The sequence below is a fragment of the Podarcis cretensis genome (assembly GCF_951804945.1).
Source record: "Podarcis cretensis genome assembly, chromosome: 18".
Classification (NCBI taxonomy): Eukaryota; Metazoa; Chordata; class Lepidosauria; order Squamata; family Lacertidae; genus Podarcis; species Podarcis cretensis.
Genome location: NC_137188.1, coordinates 4,520,721 through 4,542,564, shown reverse-complemented (window position 1 = coordinate 4,542,564; position 21,844 = coordinate 4,520,721). Strand labels below are relative to the sequence as shown.

At 42.2% G+C, this 21,844-nt stretch overlaps 3 protein-coding genes across 13 annotated transcripts in view; 2 read left to right on the top strand and 1 right to left on the bottom strand.

The window, feature by feature from the left end:
* The window catches only part of LOC307207030 (vomeronasal type-2 receptor 26-like), an 85,311-nt gene extending 67,304 nt beyond the window's left edge, over positions 1–18,007 (top strand). For 2 of the 6 annotated variants that reach the window (XM_079960688.1, XM_079960689.1), the window contains exons 2-5: positions 4,802–5,582; positions 7,120–7,411; positions 16,616–16,742; positions 17,012–18,006. In XM_079960688.1, the coding sequence (XP_079816814.1) occupies positions 5,371–5,582; positions 7,120–7,411; positions 16,616–16,742; positions 17,012–17,910 (1,530 nt within the window). In that variant the 5' untranslated portion in view covers positions 4,802–5,370 and the 3' untranslated portion in view covers positions 17,911–18,006. Of the gene's footprint in view, positions 1–3,541; positions 3,592–4,801; positions 5,583–6,901; positions 7,011–7,119; positions 7,412–16,615; positions 16,743–17,011 lie in introns of those variants that run through there. The other 4 variants (XM_079960690.1, XM_079960691.1, XM_079960687.1 and 1 more) reach the window with 4 other exon arrangements.
* Positions 1–21,844, bottom strand: part of LOC307206983 (vomeronasal type-2 receptor 26-like) — a 95,756-nt gene that overhangs the window by 12,400 nt on the left and 61,512 nt on the right. For 4 of the 6 annotated variants that reach the window (XM_079960553.1, XM_079960555.1, XM_079960554.1 and 1 more), the window contains 2 exons: positions 6,874–6,996; positions 1,712–1,939 (listed from right to left, as the gene is read on the bottom strand). The exons of 1 other annotated variant lie outside the window; for it this stretch is intronic. In XM_079960553.1, the coding sequence (XP_079816679.1) occupies positions 1,712–1,939; positions 6,874–6,996 (351 nt within the window). Of the gene's footprint in view, positions 1–1,711; positions 1,940–6,873; positions 6,997–21,844 lie in introns of those variants that run through there. One more of the 6 variants, XM_079960552.1, reaches the window with a different exon arrangement.
* The window catches only part of LOC307206977 (vomeronasal type-2 receptor 26-like), a 56,121-nt gene continuing 44,202 nt past the window's right edge, over positions 9,926–21,844 (top strand). Inside the window, exon 1 of the mRNA XM_079960539.1 lies at positions 9,926–10,724. The gene's annotated coding sequence lies outside the window, so the exon portion shown is untranslated. The remainder of the gene's footprint in view (positions 10,725–21,844) is intronic.

Below are 21,844 nucleotides of genomic sequence, written 5' to 3'. Positions count from 1 at the left end.
CTTGCATGAGGTAATTAGAGGCTGATTATGGGGAGTAAAATCAGTCTCCCTCATCTTTCCAGGGAAGGGGAAGATGCTGCCCTCGCCCGCGGATGCCATAAATCACCCCCAAGTTCGGATGAAGGAGGGGGTGAGAGGCACTGGGCGGAAAGTCCTCGAACAGGCTTGGAGCTCCCTGAAGCTGCTTTCAGGAGCGAATCTGGTTGCGTTGCTTAAAAAGAAGAAAAAATCGGAGAAGTAAACGCACATCCTTCAAGAGAGATCAGGAGTGTTTTTATCTGCTAATAATTTTACCACTGAGATGAAGAAGATCGGGACGGCAGGAATAGAGATAACATCAGAGAATCGCAGACATGTTGGTAGGTGGAACGGAACGGAAAGGGGGGGGGAAGACTTTTTTACTTTTTTATGTGATTAATTTAATAACCCTCCACCTTAAAGAACCGTCTCTGTTTTTATCTGCTAATAATTTATGAAGAAGATCGGGATGGAAGGAACAGAGATAACATCAGAGAATTGCAGACATGTTGGTAGGTGGAATGGAACGGAAAGGGGGGGAAAGACTTTCTACTTTTTCATGTGATTAATTTAACAACCCCCCCCCTTAAAGAATCGTCTCAACGACTAACTTGCAAGAGGGGTTAAAAATGAACTGTGTGTGTGAAAAATAATATGAATTAAAGGTTTTATTCTGTGAAAGATTTGGAAAAGAAAAGAGGCTCTCTCTGTGACGCAGCAAGAAATGTGACTTGATATGGACAGGCAGACCTTCGCTGCATGATATATGGTCTTAGGGAGGAAGAGCCGTGGATTGGTTATCAATTTGGGATCGTAAATTTGAAAGGCTATTACCCTCCTGGAGGACTAATTTACGATGCAGCGGGTCTGGAAAGTTAATGAGCGGACATTTAGACTGTATTTCATCGGAGGCAAGATGGCGATGTCTGCTCGAATGAATGCCTGGACTATTGGATTTCTGTGAGAGATCTACGAGAGAGCATTACAAAGCCCACACAGAGATATAAACAAGATTGTTTCTTTCAATCCACTTGTGGAGAGAACTCGGTGACAGAAAAGGAAAATGAGTAACGACAAAGAGTTGAGAAGATGGGACTGAAAACATCATTGTAAACATGAAAGCAGCAGAAATATGGATGATTGGACTCTGGCCGATCGCGAAGCATGGGTATCCCCCACAAAAATTTATAATTTGGAAAACATTTGGACTTTATGATGTGTATTGATACAATTTGGACAAATTGGTATGATATGTTTAATTTGGTAAATGGAAACTTAATAAAAGTTATTTTAAAAAATCAAAAAAATCAGTAATTATCACTTCTAAAATAAATTACTTCCCACCCTTCTGCATGAATGAAAGCCCAATAGTTCATTTTTACTAAGCGTTTCCCCTTTTCTTCTTAATTGCATAGTCCATTCAATCAAAGATTCTGTCCAAAATTCTTAAATTCTCAGTTTAGATCTGAAATAAATTGTGTCTTGTCTAAAGACCTCTGGTTTCTATCTTTTCTTTGAGCATCCCAAATTGCCCTCCTATCTCAGCTGCTGTGGAAAGAAGGAGTGGTGGTTGTAGCTGTTATTGGACGGTCAAGACATCATTGGTCAACCTGATATGGTCATTTTTCAGTGGTTGTTCAAGGAAAAGCATAATAAGCATCTCCTAGCCTTCTCCCTCTGTGATTCCCCCTACCTTGTTGAATTTCTTGTTCCACTCAATGGCTTCTGGGTTAATGGTGAACTTTATGCCAGCAGCCGTCTCTCTCCTTATATTCCCAATTTTCACAAGGTCACGAGACTTATTGGGATAGATCGCCCAGTTCACAATATTGAAGTCCGCTGGCAGCTCCCAGTTCTCATCCAAGCACAGCCTGCCCCTGGAAGTATTCAGACACCGGATTTCTCTTAAGAAAGGGTGAAGCTGGAATGGCAGGGAAAAGCACCAGCATTAAGAAACCATGAAGCTAAGATGTCCTACTCACTTTGTCCTCTTATGATTTGGGGCCTGCGTGTATCTCATGTAGACTAGAATTCCTATTCAGGCTTTTTTTGTAATACATTATAGCATTTATATAGAGTGCATATAAAATAACAAGGAGCTTTACAGATTAAGGTTAATACAAAAGACAAGTTAATACATTCTTAAAATCTACAAAAACCATAGATACTCAAAATGTCCTAAAAGTCAGTGTTCATGAATGTGCTTGCGAACAATCACATTGAAACTAGCAGAGAGAGCACAATTTCCGCAGGAGTCCCTTTTAGATCTAGTGAAGTTTATCCCACAACACAGGGTTCATTGCAGACAAGGCCTTCACACACCCTGCAATCCTCACCTGAGGCCCTTTTTTGTGTGGCACCTCTATGAAAGATCTGGAGGGTGGCGGATAGAGAATTCACCTTTTTTTCAGAACTAAAGCCATCTGTTGGACGAAGTGACTTAATATGGATATCCAATGAATTATCATTAAGAACAACAACAAAAAGTAGAGATATGACCAAGGACACTTTCGGATCATATCCAATTACTACTTGAATTAAAAGATGAAAAAACACATCATTCAGGTGGAGACGAAGCGATGGACTTCTTGCTAACCAAACAATTTTACTTAAAGCTGAAAAAGCTTTGAAAGATTATTTTGAGTTCAACTTAAATCAAGGAATGGATCTGAAGGTTGTCTGGGACTCACGTAAGGCAGTATTGTGGGCTTTTTCATTCAAGAAAATGCTTTCTAAAAGAAGATGAGAGAACAAAAAAATCCCAGACCTGCTGGAAGAGCTGATTGAAAATGAAAATAATTGATCCTGCTAAATCAAGAAACTGAATGGAAGATTAAAATGCTATGGCAGAATTTTTTTGAATTTGCCAACCGGCCAGGCAAACTGCTGGCATGGCAGCTAAAGAAGAAGCAGCCCATGAACTTAATAAAAAAACTAAATATAGAAGGAAAAATAACCCAAAAGATATAAGAAAGCAATATGTAAGGTATTATTAAGAACTGTATCAAGTCAGTAAAGAGAACATAAATAATATTGAAGAATATTTAAAGCAGTATAACCTCCCAAACATTGTAAAAGAGAAACTCAATTCATTAAATGCATCTATGACCATGACGGAGCTACAACAGGCAATTATTCAAAATGGGAAAAACTCCAGGGCCAGATGGGCTATCAGCAAAGTACTATAAGAAACTACAAGATTATCTGGCACAACCACTAAAAGATGTAATGAACGAAATATTAAATATAGGGAAAGTGCCAGATGCTTGGAAAGATGCTTACATTATAGGGATTCTGAAACAAAATACGTATCTATTATCAGTCAAAAATTTTAGGCCCATCTCTCTATTAAATAATGACTACAAACTGTTTGCAGACATATTGGCAAACCACATTAATTCCATAGAGGAATTAACACAATTTATTCTGATAGTAAATAATGTAATAACAGAAAAATGCAAAATAATGAAAGGGACAAGACAGGGATGTCCCCTGTCACCATTATTATTGATTTTAGTTTTAGAGACCCTGGCCAGAAGTATAATATCAGATGAAGAAATAAAAGGGAAAACAGTAGGTTACAAAGCATATGACCTTAAGGCATTTATACACCACCCATCTGGTATAACCTTGTGGTAACTGTAGGGACGCAGGTGGCGCTGTGGGTTAAAGCCTCAGCGCCTAGGGCTTGCCGATCGAAAGGTCGGCGGTTCGAATCCCTGCGGCGGGGTGCGCTCCCGCTGCTCGGTCCCAGCGCCTGCCAACCTAGCAGTTCGAAAGCACCTCCGGGTGCAAGTAGATAAATAGGGACCGCTTACCAGCGGGAAGGTAAACGGCGTTTCCGTGTGCGGCTCTGGCTCGCCAGAGCAGCGATGTCACGCTGGCCACGTGACCCGGAAGTGTCTCCGGACAGCGCTGGCCCCTGGCCTCTTAAGTGAGATGGGCGCACAACCCCAGAGTCTGTCAAGACTGGCCCGTACGGGCAGGGGTACCTTTACCTTTAACTGTAGAAGACCCTGTGGCTAGCAGGGTCTTGGAACAGATTCTAAAGTTTGGAGAAGTAGCAGGCTTTAAACTAAATAAAAGTAAAAACAGCTAAGAATATAAATATTTTTAAGGATAACTATAGAAGAACTAGAAGAGAAATAAAGAAAAACTTAAGAGGTGTGTGGAAGAATGAATTTAGCGCAATTGGGAAGGGTATCATTAACTAAAATGAATGTATTGCCAAGAATGCTATTTCAAACAATACCCTTGATCAGCAATCCAGGAACTTCAAAGAATGGCAGAAAGATATTACAAAATTTATCTGGCAGGGGAAGAAGCCAAGAATAAAATATAATTTGTTGATAGATTCTAAAGACAAAAGCAGATTCTCCCTACTAGATTTAAGACTATATTATGAGGCATCCTGTTTATGCTGGCTAAGGGAAGGGATGTTATTTAAAAAAAAACCTGATGTTTTAGAAGGTCATGACAATAGATATGGTTGGCATGCATGTTGGTGGTATGAGAAGGTTAAAGTACATAGAGCTTTCTTAAATCCTGCAGCTGGATCCCACCATGGACTCTCCTTCCTTGGAGGTTTTTAAGCAGAGGTTGGATGCCATCTCTAATGGATGCTTTAGTTGAGATTCCTGCATTGGAGAGAGTTCCCCCAGGAAAAAAAAGCCCGCGGTATAAATAGTAAAATTATTATTATGGAAAGGGATGTTCCTATTTTCATCGGAGAAATGCTGGGGAGTAGGCTACTATTACTAAGACTAACAATGATATTTTACAGGTCTCTCCACAGTCGAAATCAGCATCTGCGTGGACTGCAGTTTTCAAAAAGGGGAAGGGAATACCTGCCATGGTCAGATCCAGCTCCTTCTTTGGTCTTTGTGAGTAAAGTTCAGGCCAAACTTCCAACTCTCCCAAACACACCCCTTGACTTCTGTCCAACATGTTTTTCTCCAGCTCTGCACCTGCTACTTGAACCATTCAAGACTTCAGAGAGTTATTGTGGTGAAACTTATTCCAATCAAAATTATAGTCATCTCATCTTCTGAAAGCTCAGGAGATATTTCTGGAGATTACATCAGCCTCAGAAAGTAGCATGACAATATTAATTGTGCTGTGTCTGGGAAAGAAAAAGTTAGTGCAGAGAATCTTTCCTGTGATGCAGACAGACTGAGTCAAGCTGTAGAACTGGCGAAAGAGGGGTGTGCCTGCCTTGTGCTTCCTAGCTCCGAAGGTAGAGTTGAAAACCACCCAGATTGGCAAAGCCCACCCAGTCTGGTCTTGCAAGAGTCTTTGGGTTCTTCTGCTTTGCCTCCTTGGCAGGTAAGAGGAGGAGGAGGCAGGGCCAGAATGAGATCCCTGCTTCTGCTGCTCATGATGCCCTTTGGAGTCTGCAGGAACCACAAGGCGAAATGCCCCTTGGATCTGGTCAGGGATCAAACGGATGCTCGCAATTACTACCGGCCTGGACACTTTCTCATCAGTGGGATCATCTCTCCAAAACGTTTATATGAAGAAACTCCATACAACTTTTCTCAGACACCCTTCGCCAGCACTGAAGTGTATGTACTTCACAGTTTCATGGTCCTCCAGTCCTTCTAGTGGTTCCTATTTATCAAGGAAATAGCTTCTTTCTCGGGGCTGGGGAGCTAAGGGCTGATGTTGGAGGACTACCCTGCCCTGACCATTGGTCTTGCTGGTTGGGGGTGATGGGAGCTGGGGGGGTCTAGTATAAGATTCCACACAAACCTCTCCTATTTCAATGTTCTCTGGGTCTTCCTTAGTGAAACACTCTCCTACCTTTGATTCTGTGTTGCTTTTAGAAGAATGCAAGAATCTGGTCAGGGTTCAAAAGGATGCACTGAATTTTCCCACCTGCAGAATGCCATAAAACTCAGGCAATTTCCCAGGCTCAAAGGTTTCATTCAATATTATTCCATTTGGACAATTCAGAAACTGTCGTTAAGGAATGTTACAGTTTTACAAATGGAATTTTAATATCCTCTAGGTGACTTTTGGTGGCTGAAGAGCAGGAAAGATGTGCTTTAATTGAAATGATGAAAAAAATAATATGAATCAGGAGACTTCCTTGTTCACGGAGTCAGGTCTCTATAATGTGAAAACGAATTATTCCTTTTTTCACATACACAACTGGTCTCATTTCTAAGTAGTGAGATGTTTGATATTTCTTCACTTGGAATCCCTAGGTAGCTGTTTCCTATCCCAGAGGGAGGCATGAAACTCTAGCAATTTACAAGATGCCAAAATTATTTTATGTTTATTCTATTTGGATCATTTGTGAATAACCTTAGCCCAGTTCTCTTGACACAAGACCACAGGAGACCTACAGCCCACCATGGGCTACATTAAAGGTTTCCTCCTCCAATCTCAGCACTTTTTCCTTTCTTTCACTGTTTTAAAAAAATTAAAAGCGTTTTAAGAAACTCTTGAAAATGGGTGGATTTTTATGGGTGAAAGCAGGAATGATATGCTTCAAATAAAATGGTTATATAAAATAACCAGGGGGTGTCCTCACTGGTGAAGTCACTGATCCAAACATGGGCAAAATTATAATTTTACCACACACTCAAACCTGAAAGCCATCAGGCCTCATTTGTATCTAAAAGGGAACTGAGGTATTTGGTGCTTTTCCTCCTTCAATAAAATTGTCTCTCATCTAGCTATACTCTAGACCCTTGGAAGAAACCAAAGACCACTGCAGCAAAAGCAGCTCTGGAGCCACTTCCCAGTATGGCACACATTTTGAGGGGTGCCTTCATTTCTTAATCATAGAATCACAGTAGAAAAGAATCATAGAGTTGTAGAGATGGAAGGGACCCGGAGGAATCTCACCTGAAGCATCCATGACACAGGGTCACCTTCGGAGGGAGTCTCTTCCACTGTTGAACAGCTCTGTGTGCTGTTTGCATCAAAGCTCCTGTCATGGAGCAGCGGTCTCCAAATTTTTGTTCTATGCTAGACAGGAAAAGGTTTGATATAAATGTAAAAGGATAAATCTTTGTGAATCATATAATATTCCCTCCCTCCCAATCATATGAATATCAGTTTCACTCTTTTTAAAGGATTCATTTATTGCAGGGAGGCAACTAGGTTCTACTGGCACGTGTTGTCTTTCCTGTTCACCATCCAAGAGATCAACCAGGATCTCAGGCTCTTACCCAACATCACCCTGGGCTACAACATCTATGAGAACTATTTCAATGCAAAGATGACTTCGGACGCCATGCTAGAGCTGCTTGCAGGCAGTGGATGCAATATTCCCAATTATCACTGTGGAGAACAGAATCACCTGCTGGCTGTTCTTGAAGGAGGCAATACTGTCATCTCAAAAGTGATTTCAGCCTTGTCAGGCATCTACAAAATCCCACAGGTAAGTAGTGGGAGAGCATGGAGAGACAGAGAATTTCAACTGCGTAAAATTCTACTTTCTCTTTGGAGGAGTCAAGCAGGGATATTTTTAAAAATGGGAAAATCCTGAGCTATGGATCCAACATTCCTTTTTCAAAACTGAGCCTTCACTAACTTGACAACTCCAGATGTTTCCGACTAAAACTCCCATCAGCCTCAGCCAGCAGAGATTTAGATAGATATCAGTCATTTCAAATAATTAAATATCTGTTATGCTGAAATAAAATAAAATTGCTGATTTTTTTGCTTCCTAGATCAGTTATGGCTTCACTGCCCAGGTTCTCGAAGATAAAACCCTGTTCCCTTTTGTCTACCGGATGACTCCCAAAGAGGAAAGTCAGTACCAGGGGATTGTTGAATTGCTCCTGCATTTTGGATGGACATGGATTGGCCTCTACACTCCAGACAATGACAGTGGAGAAAGATTTGTGAGCGCTGTGAAACCTCTGATGCTCAGCAGCGGAATCTGCATTGCTTTATCAAAAAGAGTACCAGAAAAAGATCTATATCAATTTATCAGGCCTGGGGAACCTTTTTCCCTATGGAGACAAGTTGGGGTATTTGTTTCCTATATAACCAATGCACTGGATATCGCACCACTCATGGTAATACACAAACTATATGTGAAGGAAATAGGGGCGAAAGTTTGGATCACAACAGCTTCGCTAGAAATCAGAATTGGCTTTTACTTCCCTCCAAATGTATTCCAGCACCTCCATGGTTCTCTGTCTTTTGCAATTCAGACTGGAATAAGGAGCAGCAAAGGTGGCAAATATAAATTGCAGACCAATCTTGAGGATTATTTCAATCAAGCATTTCAGTGTTCATATTCAAAGCATCTCTTGGCTGTGAAAGGCAGGATAAGATGCAGAGAGGAGGAGAACCTGCAGCCATTACCCCAAGAGGGGCGTGACAGAGTCCTGTCTTATGACAGCTATGGCACTTACATCAATGTTCAAGCTGTGGCTCAGGCCTTGCATGCTTCGCTTTCATCGAGATCCCAGAGGAGGCTGATGGTGGAGGAAGGAGAGCAATGGGGACCCCAAAGGCTACAGCCGTGGCAGGTATTTCCTTCCCCTTCTTGCAAACTGCAGTCCATACAGATGCTGATCTTGACTGGGGATAGACCTGTAAAATATCATAGTTACTATTAGTATTAGTAACATACCACCCAACATTTCTCTGATGAAAATAGAACCATCCCATTCCATAACGATAATTTTACTGTTTATACCAAGGGCTTTTTTCAGGGGGGAACTCCTTTTGGCACCTCTCAGGTGGGTGCCATTGCCATTCTCAGAGGGAGGTGTTCATGGGGAGTTCCGGCACCTTCTTTTCTAGAAAAATAGCACTGTTTATACCCCGCACATCTTTTTGGATTCCCTCAGCACTCTGGGCAGAAGAAATTCATACTCAAAAAAAAAATAAAAAAAAAAAATTCCAATATAGGCTTGTAGGTTGGATAACTCCACATCTGCTAACATTTCTCCAATGAAAATAGGGACATTCTAAGGAAAAGTGGGGAATTTCAGGATCAAATGAAAAACTATCTCTAATTCAGGGACATCCCTGGAAAATTGGGGCACTTGCTGGGTCTGTTGTAATACAAATAGCTGAATAGGAATTCCAGTCTACATCGGTGGAGGAAGATTGGAAGAAATTCAAAGACTATTTACAGAAACATTGTAAAATTAATGAATGTTAGAAGGATGTTGGAATGAAGTTATGTGGTTTTAGCAGAAATGCTATAAAGGATTAGGAAAAAATAGATTGTTAATTGGTGAAAGGAGGGAAAGTAAAGTTACATTATATTAAGATAAATTACAGGACAATAAATTGGAAAAGATGGAAAGGATTTGCTGAAATAGTTAACCGAACTAGAATACAAAAAAGGGAGGTGTGAGGAGGTCAAGGAAATAAGCAAATGAAGGATAAGTTATGGGAAGATTCACTGTGTTTTTTAATGGATTTTATTTTTCTGGGGTTTTTTTGTTTTTTTCCTTTCTTTCTTTTTTTCCCTTATTGTGATGTGTAGTTTTGTTTTTGGTTAATATGGTGTTTTTACTCTTTCTTTTTGTAACTCTTAAAACGTTAATAAATATTTTTTTTTATAAAAAAGGAATTCCAGTCTACATGAGATACACGCAGGCCCCAAATCAGAAGAGGTTGAAGTGAGTAGGACTGAGATATCCATCTTGGCTTCCAGGTTTCTCAGTGCTGGTGCTTTCCCTTGTCATTCCAGCTTCACCCTTTCTTAAGAGAAATCCGGTGTCTGAATACTTCCAGAGGCAGGCTGTGCTTGAATGAGAACTGGAAGCTGCCAGGAGACTTCAATATTATGAACTGGGCGATCTATCCCAATAAGTCTCGTGACCTTGTGAAAATTGGGAATATAAGGAGAGAGACGTCTGCTGGCATAAATTTCACCATTAACCCAGAAGCCATTGAGTGGCCTAAGGAATTCAACAAGGTAGGGGGAATCACAGAGGGAGAAAGTGAGGAGATGCTTATTATGTTTTTCCTTAAACAACCGCTGAAAAATGACCATATCAGGTTGCCCAATGGTGTCTTGACCGTCAATAACAGCTGCAACCACCACTCCTTCTTTCCACAGCAGCTGAGATAGGAGGGGAATTTGGGGTGCTCAAAGAAAGGATAGATCCCAGAGGTCCTCAGAGAAGACACCAGAATCTTCAACTGAAAGGACTACGTAGATAAGAAGAAAAGGGAAAGCCCCTAGTAAAAGTGAACTATTGGGCTTTCATACATGCAGAAAGAAGGAAAGTAATTTATTTTAGAAATGGTAACTACTGATTTATTGTGGATTTGTGTAGTCAGTTCACTTCTAGATGTTGCAAATGTTAAACTATTGTATCTGCAGGAATTGAGAAGTTCACAGCTGTTGTTGAAGGATGAGAAGTTAAAAAAAAAAAAACCCTAATGTAATATAAGGTTAATGTTAAGGAATGGCATATGAACTAGAAATAACTAGGAAATTCATCAGCGATAAGAGGAAACCCTGCATGCCTCAAGAACAGAGTGAGGGAAACCAATACATGGAAAAGTCATATTAAATTTATTAAGCAGGGAAACAGGTAAATGGAGAAGAGGAAACAGAGTTCTGTGGTGCAAACCTCAGTTGTCCTGAACGAATTATGAAGAACAAGATATTCTGGTCACAGCAATGGCCAGTGAGGGGGTTGAAAGGACCCTGATGAGGGGTCAAAGGCTGCATTCCAGAGATCCATTTGAATTCACTCTATGTGTGAATTAAGGTAAAGGGACCCCCGACCATTAGGTCCAGTCGTGGCCGATTCTGGGGTCACTTTATTGGCCGAGGGAGCCAGCGTACAGCTTCTGGGTCATGTGGCCAGCATGACTAAGCCGCTTCTGGCGAACCAGAGCAGCGCACGGAAACACCGTTTCCCTTCCCGCCAGAGCGGTACCTATTTATCTACTTGCACTTTTGACGTGCTTTTGAACTGCTAGGTTGGCAGGAGAGGGACCGAGCAACGGGAGCTCACCCCGTCACGGGGATTCGAACCGCTGACCTTCTGATCGGCAAGTCCTAGGCTCTGTGGTTTAACCCACAGTGCCACCCACGTCCCTATGAGTGAATTAAGGTAAAGGTAAAGGGACCCCTGACCATTAGGTCCAGTCGTGACCGACTCTGGGGTTGCGGCGCTCATCTCGCTTTATTGGCCGAGGGAGCCGGGATACAGCTTCCGGGTCATGTGGCCAGCATGACTAAGCCACTTCTGGCGATCCAGAGCAGCGCATGTGTCAGGGGCTCAGGAGCAGAGGCACAGGGAAGAGAGGAGATGGAGAGCAAAGGGGAAGAATCCGAGGGGAGCGTAGGATAAGAGGACAGTGGACCGAGGGATTCCATGAGCCTCTCCAGCGAATCGGAAGATTCACAGAAGGGGGCGCCAGTGGCCAGGGGTAGGGGGGTCCCAAGGGGGACACCCCAGAAGCAAGGGGCCAGCGGGGACTCCCAGAGCAGCAGTTGGAAATCAGGACCAGCTTCCCCACCAGAGCATAGTGGGGGGGAAGAGTCACAGGTATCGGGAGTAGCATCTCCCCCAGCAGGGAGAGGAGAGGAGTCAGGGCTGACCACGCCTCCATCGGAGAGTCAGACAACGGAGGGGAGGTCAGATCTGGCCAGTATCCCGGAAGAGGGAAGCAGTGACAGAAGTAGTGTAACGGTCAGGAGGAAGGTCACTGGGTTGGCGCGAGAGGCAAGTTCAAATGTACAGGAGCGTGGGACAGCAGAGAATGAGGATTGGGAACCGGGTCCTGAAGCCCGCCGGAGGCAGGGGGAGGAGCTGAGCGACTCAGCGTCAGAGGAGTCCAGAAAGGGGAATGCCCCAGCGGGCAGGAGGACCCAGAGGAGAAGAGAGCAGCGGAAAAGGTGGAGCAGGGCTAGGATCTTAAACTGGTGTCAGAGGGGAGGAGATTCAGACGGGACTTCGCCGATCTAGGGTTTAAGATGTAGGGCTGCGCGCTGCGGCTTTGAAATGGAAATTGAACTTCAATAAAGACTTTTGTACATTACGACAGCCTAGCGTTGGTCCTCTGTGAGCTGGGACCTAGAGGCAGCTCTGACAGCATGGAAACGCTGTATACCTTCCCGCCGGAGCAGTACCTATTTATCTACTTGCGCTTTGATGTGCTTTCGAACTGCTAGGTTGGCAGGAGCAGGGACCGAGCAACCGTCTCGGGGATTCAAACCGCCAACCTTCTGATCAGCAAGTCCTAGGCTCTGTGGTTTAACCCACAGCGGTTCTGATCAGCAAGTCCTAGGCTCTATGGTTGTTTTTTTTTAAAAAAATTCTTTTTATTGAGTTCTTGAAAACTACATCGAAAAGCAAAAAACGCACAAACATTTAAAAGATAGAAATAGAAAAGCAAGAAAGAAAAAAAAGAAACAAAAAGAAAAAATCGAAATAACACATATCAACATAAACCAGACAAACTTACAAACATTTGACCTCCTTCCATCTCGGTTTAGGTTAAGTAATCTTATAACCTTTCTGCAGTTGTATTGTATTAACTCTATACATCGCAGGTATTAGATTCTGTCCACTGTGATTTTAGTAATTCCCAAATTAACTTCAATATAACTTAAAAATTTATTCCAATCGTTCTTTAACTTTACATTTTTTTGATGCCTAATTCTTTGTGTCATTCTCGCTAACTCTATATACTCAAATAGTCTCATTTGCCATTCTCTAACGGTGGGGGTGTTAGAGGTTTTCCAGTTTTGCGCTAATGACCGCTCCCCACTTAAAACGGGGGGCGCCTTTTGCGTGGACGCGTGCAGCCCTGGATCTGGAGTGGCCCCATCAGCATAGGCTTTGCCTTCCCTCAGGTGGGATACCTGGAGGTCCCCGCCTACCCCAGTGAGTTGTCCAATCCCACCTGGGGGAAGCGTTGCCAGGGAAACCAGGCCAGGTAAGGGGAGGGATTACCTGCCCACACAACAGAGGGTGGATCTTAATTGGTAATCCTCACTTGGCTCCAGAGCTTCTCCCACCCTACCCACCCTCAGTTAATGTCTTCTTTTGCAGGTTAACTTTTCTTCATAGGTTTTGCAGGTTAACCTGTCTCCACAGGTATGCGGGCGCTGCTACGATAAGGTCGCTGTTAAAGGGCCGGAAAGGAATTTCCCTGCATTGGCAGGTTTCGCCTTTCCCGTAGCAAAACGTCACAACTTTGGCGGTATCAGGCCTTGGGCGGAATCCTTTAGTCCATCTTCCTCTTTGCGGCGGTGATACCAGGGTTCCCCGTTAAAGGGGTTTTTGAAGGGAGGCTTTGGCCATACGCCGAAAGGTCGTCATTGCTCTCCCCTGCGGCGGCGTAATGGGGGCGGCCATCTCTGCTTGAACATATGTTCTCCAGAGCCGGCCCATCCCCCCCCCACACCGGATAACCCTGATGCTCCCTAGGTCCCTGGCTGGGGACTAGGGAGGGAGAACGCCCAATCCCTGAGCCAAGGTCTACCCACATTTGAAATTTAATAAAGTTGTGGCCAATTTAATCCCATAGCACGTTGTCTAGAGTCGTTATTCCACATGACGGGGGGGACCACTCGGGATCTGGGGACTCCGCCTGTCCACGCAATAAAATCCTGGCCGCCACCGTTGCGTATTGAAAGAATGTTTGGTCTTCATTTTTGATCTCCTCTCCAATCATACCTAAGAGGAACGCTTCAGGTTTTTTGGGGAAGGTGTATTTCAGTATTTTCTTTAACTCATCATAAATTTGTCCCCAAAATCTTTTCACCTCGTCACATGTCCACCACATGTGGAAAAAATTTCCTTCTTTGGTTTTACATCTCCAGCATGTGCTGTTTCCGGTTTTGTACATATTCCCCAGTCTTGCCGGGGTGATGTACCAACGATACATCATTTTCTCCATATTTTCTCGGAGGGCAGCACATGCTGTGAACTTCATACCTCTCTTCCAAAGTTTTACCCATCTGTCATATTCCAGGTTATATCCAAGATCTCTGGCCCATTTGACCATGACTCCTTTCACTTCTTCATCTTTAGTTTCCCAGTCCAACAGTTGGTTATACATTTTGGATAGAAGTTTAGTATTACTTTCTAAGATTTCCACCTGGTATTTGGACTTTTTTTCACTCATCCCTGTTTTTTTATGGTCATACCACAGTGCATTAATTTGATGAAATTGTATCCATCCATCTAATTTATATTTCAACTCTTCATATGGTCTAATTTTCCATCCCCTTTCTGATTTAACTAGGAGATCTTCGTATGTCCATCTTTCACCTTCCAAATTTAATTTTTTAGTTGTTAATATATCGATTGGTGAGAGCCACCAGGGTGTATCTCTTTCAATAAGCTTTTTATTCCTATTCCAAACTTCAAGTAGCGAACCTCTAATGATGTGATTAGAGAAGCCTTTGTGGACTTTTTCTTTGTCATGCCATAAATAGGCATGCCAGCCAAATCTGATGTTGAAGCCCTCTAGGTCTAGTAAATCTGTGTTTTTTAAAATGGCCCATTCCTTTATCCAACAGAGGCAGGCAGCTTCATAGTAGAGCTTTAAATTCGGAACTGCAAAACCCCCCCTTTCTCTTAGGTCCGTGAGGAGTTTAAATTTAATTCTTGCCCTTTTCCCCTGCCATATGAATTTAGCTAAGATTTTTTGCCAATTCTTAAAGCATGCCGTACCTCTAATTACCGGGATGTTCTGGAATAAAAATAATAATCTTGGAAGAATACTCATCTTAATCGCGGCCATCCTTCTGGTCCAGGATAGTTTCAACCTATTCCAAATATCTAGGTCTTTCTTAATTTCTTTCCAGACCTTGGGGTAATTATCTTCTACTAAATTTATGTTTTTCGGGGAGATCCATATTCCCAGGTATTTTACCCTTTTCACCACTTTAATACCTGTTTTTTGCTCCAGTTGTTTTTTTGCATCTTCGGCCAGATTCTTTGTTAAGATTTTAGTTTTTTTCTTGTTTAACTTAAACCCAGACAGTTTACCGAATTCCTCTAACAGCTCTAAGGCATTACTGGCGCTTTCTATTGGGTCCTCTAAAGACAGTACCAAATCGTCGGTGTAAGCCTTTAATTTATATTCTTTTTCTCCAATTCTTATCCCTCTTATTTTTGATGTTTCCCTTATTTTATTTGCGATTATTTCCAAAACCATAATAAATAGAAGGGGAGACAGTGGACATCCCTGTCTTGTGCCTTTCGCAATGATAAAAGAACTGGAAAGATTGTTGTTAATAATCAGCTTAGCCCTTTGGCCTGAATATATTGCTTTTATGGCTTCCAAGAAAGGTCCTTCTATTCCTACTATTTTCATACATTGTAATAGAAATTTCCAAGAAACATTATCGAAGGCCTTTTCAGCATCGATGAAAATTAGCACCGCCGGAATGTCTATCCTAAGATCTAAATACTCAATAATGTTTAATATATGCCGTACATTATCTTTCAATTGCCTGTTGGGAGGAATCCCGCTTGGTCTTTATGAATTGATTTAGTTAAGTACTTCTTGAGTCTGTTCACTAAAATATCTGCAAAGATTTTATAATCACTGTTAAGCAGCGATATCGGCCTATAATTTCTTATATCTGTTTTTTTGGTATCCGTTTTTGGTATTAGTGTAATGTGTGCCTCTTTCCATGAGTCGGGGATCTTCCCTCCTTGCAAAATATCATTAATAACGTCACTAAGCACCGGAGCAAGATATTCCCCTAAGATCTTATAATACTTTGAAGACAATCCATCCGGTCCAGGTGCTTTCCAGGGTTTCATCTTCTTAATAGCCTCCTTAATCTCATCCGTTGTAATCCTCTTATTTAGTTGTGCTCTTTCTTCGTCAGTTAAGTATTCCCCTCTGCATTTTTCCAAGCATTTTTCTATTTCTGCATTATCTTCCTCTCCTTTTTCATACAACTTTTCATAAAATTGGAGAAACTTTTTTTCTATTTCATCTGGGTCTTCTATTATCGTGTCTTCCAATATTATTTTATTAATCACATTTTGCTTTTTGCTTTTTCTTAATTGCCACGCCAATAGCCTCCCCGTTTTATTTGCTGATTCAAAATATTTTTGCTTTATGGATTTAATTCTCTATTCTACTTCTTGGTTTAGTAATGCTGAATATTGTGATTGCAACATTTTAGATTCTAGGCTCTATGGTTTAACCCACAGTGCCACCCACATCCCTATGAGTGAATTAAAAGGTAAAGGTAAAGGTACCCCTGCCCGTACGGGCCAGTCTTGACAGACTCTGGGGTTGTGCGCCCATCTCACTTAAGAGGCCAGGGGCCAGCGCTGTCCGGAGACACTTCCGGGTCACGTGGCCAGCGTGACAAAGCTGCATCTGGCGAGCCAGCGCAGCACACGGAAACGCCGTTTACCTTCCCGCTGGTAAGCGGTTCCTATTTATCTACTTGCACCCGGAGGTGCTTTCGAACTGCTAGGTTGGCAGGCGCTGGGACCGAGCAGCGGGAGCGCACCCCGCCGCAGGGATTCGAACCGCCGACCTTTCGATCGGCAAGTCCTAGGCGCTGAGGCTTTAACCCACAGCGCCACCTGCGTCCCATATGAGTGAATTACATACCGTCAAATACTCCTAACTGTTCCTCTTTGTGGCACCTTCTTGTCTTTCTGGTTAGGCCGTACCTCGTTCCAGGTGTACAGATAGATGTCGACCTGGATATGCCAAGGTGGTTCTAGAAGGAAAGCCCATTTGCTGCTATGCTTGTGCTCGGTGTGCGGAAGGGACCTTCTCCGCCCAGGAAGGTGGGTGACTCCAAGGGGGAAGGTATTCCTATTGAGAGTAAACACAGGGCAGAAATCCAGTCTCTTAAACTTTTTGTGAGGTTTCTGCAGACATTGTTGAATGTGGCTTCCTCAACTTCTTTAGGATTAATCACCTTCACTACATTCTGGAAGAGAGTTGAAAGGAATGATCATAAGGAAGACATCTCTAGGATTTCTTCAAAACGTAATAGAGTTCAGATCATTAGGGATGTAAGGGATGCTGCAGCCATTCTTTTTCTCTTCCCCAGATGCAGAACATTGCACCAAATGCTCAGAAGATCACCATTCAAACAAGGACAGAGATCAATGTGTCCCCAAGATTACCACCTTCCTGACTTATGGAGAATATCTGGGAATTGTTTTAGCTTCTGCTGCCCTCTTCTTGTCCTTAACAGCAGGCATTGTGTTGGGAATCTTCATTAAATACAAGGAAACTCCCATAGTCAAAGCCAACAACCGGGACCTCTCCTACATCCTCCTCGTCTGCCTCCTGCTTTCCTTTTGGTCCTCCTTCCTCTTCATCGGGCGCCCAAGGAAAGAGACCTGCCTTCTCCGACAAACGGCCTTCAGCATCATCTTCTCAGCTGCTGTTTCTTCTGTCTTGGCAAAGACCATCACGGTGGTGCTGGCCTTCCTGGCCACAAAGCCCGGGAACAGAGTGAGGAGATGGCTGGGCAAGAGTCTGGCCAACTCCATTGTCATCTCCTGTTCTGGGGGGCAAGTTCTCATCTGCACCATCTGGCTGGGCTCTTCTCCCCCATTCCCAGAGCCCGACATGCACTCCCAGATGGAAGAGATCATCCTGCAATGCAACGAAGGGTCTGTGGCCATGTTCTACGTTGCCCTCGGCTACCTGGGCTTCTTGGCTGCCACCTGCTTCACGGTGGCTTTCCTAGCCAGGAGGCTGCCTGGCTCCTTCAACGAAGCCAAGCTGATCACCTTCAGCATGCTGATCTTCTGCAGTGTTTGGGTCTCTTTTGTGCCCACCTACCTGAGCACCAAGGACAAGTACATGGTGGCCGTGCAGATCTTCTCTATGTTGGCCTCCAGTGCTGGGCTTCTGGGCTGCATCTTCCTTCCCAAGTGCTACCTGATTGTCCTGAGGCCTGATCTGAACACAAAGGAGCACCTGACAACAAGGAATTAAGGGGGCATCTGATTCTAAAAATAGTCCATGTTCCTGATGTCCAGAAGTGCATAAAGGAAACACAGCTACTCACCCATGCTGTTTATTCTCCATCTCTGAAAGAGATTGTGTTCCTTACATTTTCCTTCAAAGCGTTACAAGCAGTGAAATTCAACCCAGTGGTCCACAACCTTTCCCAGTCATCAAACATGATATTATACCCAATATCCCGTGCCCACTTTATCATAGCCGATTTAACCGTTTCGTCTTGTGTGTTCCATTTTAACAGCAAGTTATACATTCTTGAAAGTACCTTAGTCTTAGGTTCTAACAGTTCTGTTTCCAATTTCGATTTCTCCACCTGGAACCCTAACTTTTTGTCATTTTTAAAAACTTCTTTAATCTGAGCGTAGTGTAACCAGTCTCGCACTTTATCCTTTAATTTCTCCAAACTCTGCAATTTCCAATTGTCTCCATCTTTTTCTAGTATTTCCCAATATTTTGGCCATTTGGCCTCCATATTGGGTCTTTTTCGGGCCTTAGCTTCCAGAGGTGAAAGCCACCTTGGAGTTTTGTTTTCCAATAAGTCTTTATATTTTGTCCAGACATTAAACACTGCTTTTCTGACAATATGGTTCTTAAAGGCCTTATTGATCTTAACCTTGTCATACCATAAGTATGCATGCCAACCAAAAGCGTTATTGAAACCTTCCAAGTCCAATACGTCAATGTCTTCGAGAAGTAGCCAATCTTTTAGCCAGCAGAAAGCTGCGGCTTCATAATACAACTTTAGGTCTGGCAGGGCAAAGCCCCCTCTTTCTTTCACCTCCGTTAATATCTTAAACTTAATTCTGGGCTTTTTGCCCTGCCAGACAAACTTAGAGATGTCTCTCTGCCACTTCCGGAAGCACTCCGTCTTGTCCACAATCTGCAGTGTTTGGAACAAAAATAACATTATTGGCAATACATTCATCTTGATAGCAGCAATTCGGCCTAACAAGGAAAGTTTCAATTTTGTCCAACTATCTAAGTCTCTCTTAATTTCTGACCAACATTTTTCATAGTTATCCTTAAATAGACTCAGATTTTTTGCTGTTATGTTTACCCCTAGGTACTTTACTTTTTTAACCACTTTTAATTCTGTCTCTCTCTGAAACCGTTCTGACTCTGTATCTGTCAAATTTTTTTCCAACACCTTAGTTTTCTGTTTGTTTAATTTAAAACCCGCCACCCGACCAAAGTCTTAAATCAATTGTAATACTCTTTTCGTACTAGATTCTGGCTCCTGCAGGGTCAAAACTAGGTCATCTGCAAAAGCTTTAAGTTTATATTGTTTCGCTCCGACCTGAATTCCTTCCACCAACCGGTCCTCTCTAATCATATTCAAGAGCACCTCCAGGACCGAAATAAAAAGCAAAGGGGAAATGGGGCAGCCTTGTCATGTTCCTTTTTCAATTTTAAACTCTTCTGTAACCACATTGTTAACTATCAATTTGGCCTTTTGTTCTGAATATATTGCATCAATCCCATTCTCAAAACCCCGTCCCACTCCCATTTCTTTTAAATTTCCCTTCATAAATTTCCAGGAAATATTATCAAAGGCCTTCTCCGCATCTATAAAAATTAATACTGCTTTTGTATTTATATCTGTTTGCAGAAGTTCCAAAATGTCAATAATGTTCCTTGTATTGGCGAACAAATGTCTACCTGGGAGAAAGCCTGCCTGGTCCTTGTGGATTACTTCATTTAGAACTTTTTTGAGTCTACTTGCCAAAATGTCTGCAAATATTTTGTAATCCACATTTAAAAGAGAGATGGGACGATAGTTCTTAAGTTGTGTCTTTTCAGCTTCCGATTTTGGTAACAATGTGATAAAGGCTTCCTTCCACGATTCCGGCGCCCTCTTCCCCTCCATAATTTCATTGCTAACTTCCATCAATGGTTGTATCAAGTAGTCTTTTAATGTCTTATAATACTTGGAGGTCAACCCATCTGGCCCTGGAGATTTGCCCAGTTGCATGTTCTGAATGGCTTGTTCAATCTCTTGTCGTGTTATTTTACAGTTCAGGATTAATCTATTTTCTTGTGACAATTTTGGTAGTCCATTTTTTTCCAAAGATTGTTTAATCTCAACCTCATCTTGCAGCCCTTGAGTGTATAATTTTTTGAAGTATCTCTGGAAGCACTTTCTAATGTCTGCCGTGTTCTGAATGTTTCTTCCTTCAATCTCTAGATTTGTAACTGTATTTAGTTTTTGTCTCCTCTTCAACTGCCAAGCTAGCAGTTTTCCACATTTATTCGCCGATTCAAAAGTTTTTTGTTTTATTAGTTTAACCTTCCACTCTATTTCCTGATTTATCAATTTAGAATATTGAGCTTGATAAAGTTTAATTTCTCTCAGAATCGGCTGTGACTTCGGGTTTGATCTTAACTTCTTCTCTAATTCTTTGATTTTCTCCAAGATCTTATCTTTTCTCTCATTTTGTATCTTTTTCTTTACCGCATTCTGTTGTATCAAGAACCCCCTCATCACAGCCTTACTTGCATCCCAGATAATTCTTTTTTCCACCGTAGTGTTCATGTTTATCTCGAAGTAATCCTTCAAGGCTTTTTGGGCCTTCTTAATAATCTCCTGATCTCTAAACAAGTTGTCATTCATCTTCCATCTAAAGGAACCGGTTGGTAATAGTGTCATATCCATCTTTACTGCGTTATGGTCGGAGCAGGTCTTTGGGCAGATTTCCACCTATGTGGCCTTGGGTGCCAGACCTCTAGATATCCATATTTGGTCGATTCTTGTCCAGGTCAGCTGGGCTTCAGAGAAAAATGTTCCCTCTCTTCCCAAGGGGTTCTTTGTTCTCCAGATATCAATCAGATCCATATTGTCTGTCATTTCAAAAAAAGTCTTTGGTAGTCTGCCGTCTTTTGTGACGTTTTGGCTTTGTGACTTATCCATGTTAGTTGATACGACCCCATTCATATCTCCCATCATGATGATGTTGTTGTAATCCAGATAATCCAAGATAGTCTCATGCAACTTCTTATAAAATTCCGATTTCCCCTCATTGGGTGCATAAATTCCTAATATCAAAAGCTTCTCTCCTTGATGCTGTATCTCAATTGCCAAAATTCTTCCATGTTCATCTTTAAATAAAAATTTAGGTGACAGGCTCTCTTTTGCATATATCACCACACCTCTCTTTACTCTGTCTGAAGATATAAATTCCTGGCCAAGTCTTTTATTTATTAACACTTTTCTATGGAGCCTAGTCACGTGTGTTTCTTGTAAACAAATAATGTCCAATTGTTCTTTTTTTAATATATGAAATATTTTCCTCCTTTTTTCCGGGATGTTACAGCCATTTATATTCCAACTCAAAAGTTGCAGAGACATCCTGAATAAATCTGGTTAATTTCCTGGGGGTGGTATCTTATTCACTGAATCTTCCGGTTCCGAAGGTGCAGGTACCGCCGGTGCTCCAGGCCCAGGAGGTAATTCAATTCCTTTTTGAAGGTCCTCCCCGTGTGCAATCAGAAATTTGTCTCTATCTTCCAATGTTCTGATTTTGACCTTCTTCCCTCTGAAGGTAAAGGATAATCCTTGAGGAAATTCCCACCTGAAGATAATTGAGTTGCTCCTCAACAGTCTGACCAATTCCAAGTAGGCAGATCTAAGATCCAACAGTTGTTTAGGAATGTCTTTATAAATTTCAATTCTTTTGTCCAAAATGTTCAGTGACTTTTCGTAGTGTAGGCCCAAAATCTTATCCCTTTCCTCCTTTGATCTCAATGTTATCAAACAATCTCTGGGCTTCTCTTTCTTTGTCAGTCCTCCAAGCCTGAAAGCTGATACAATTTTAAAGTCCTTTTCCTCTAAATTCCAAAACTTGGAAAATTCTTTGGTCAAAAACTCAGCTAAGTTGCCTTCTTCCGCTTCTGGTATCGACCTTATCCT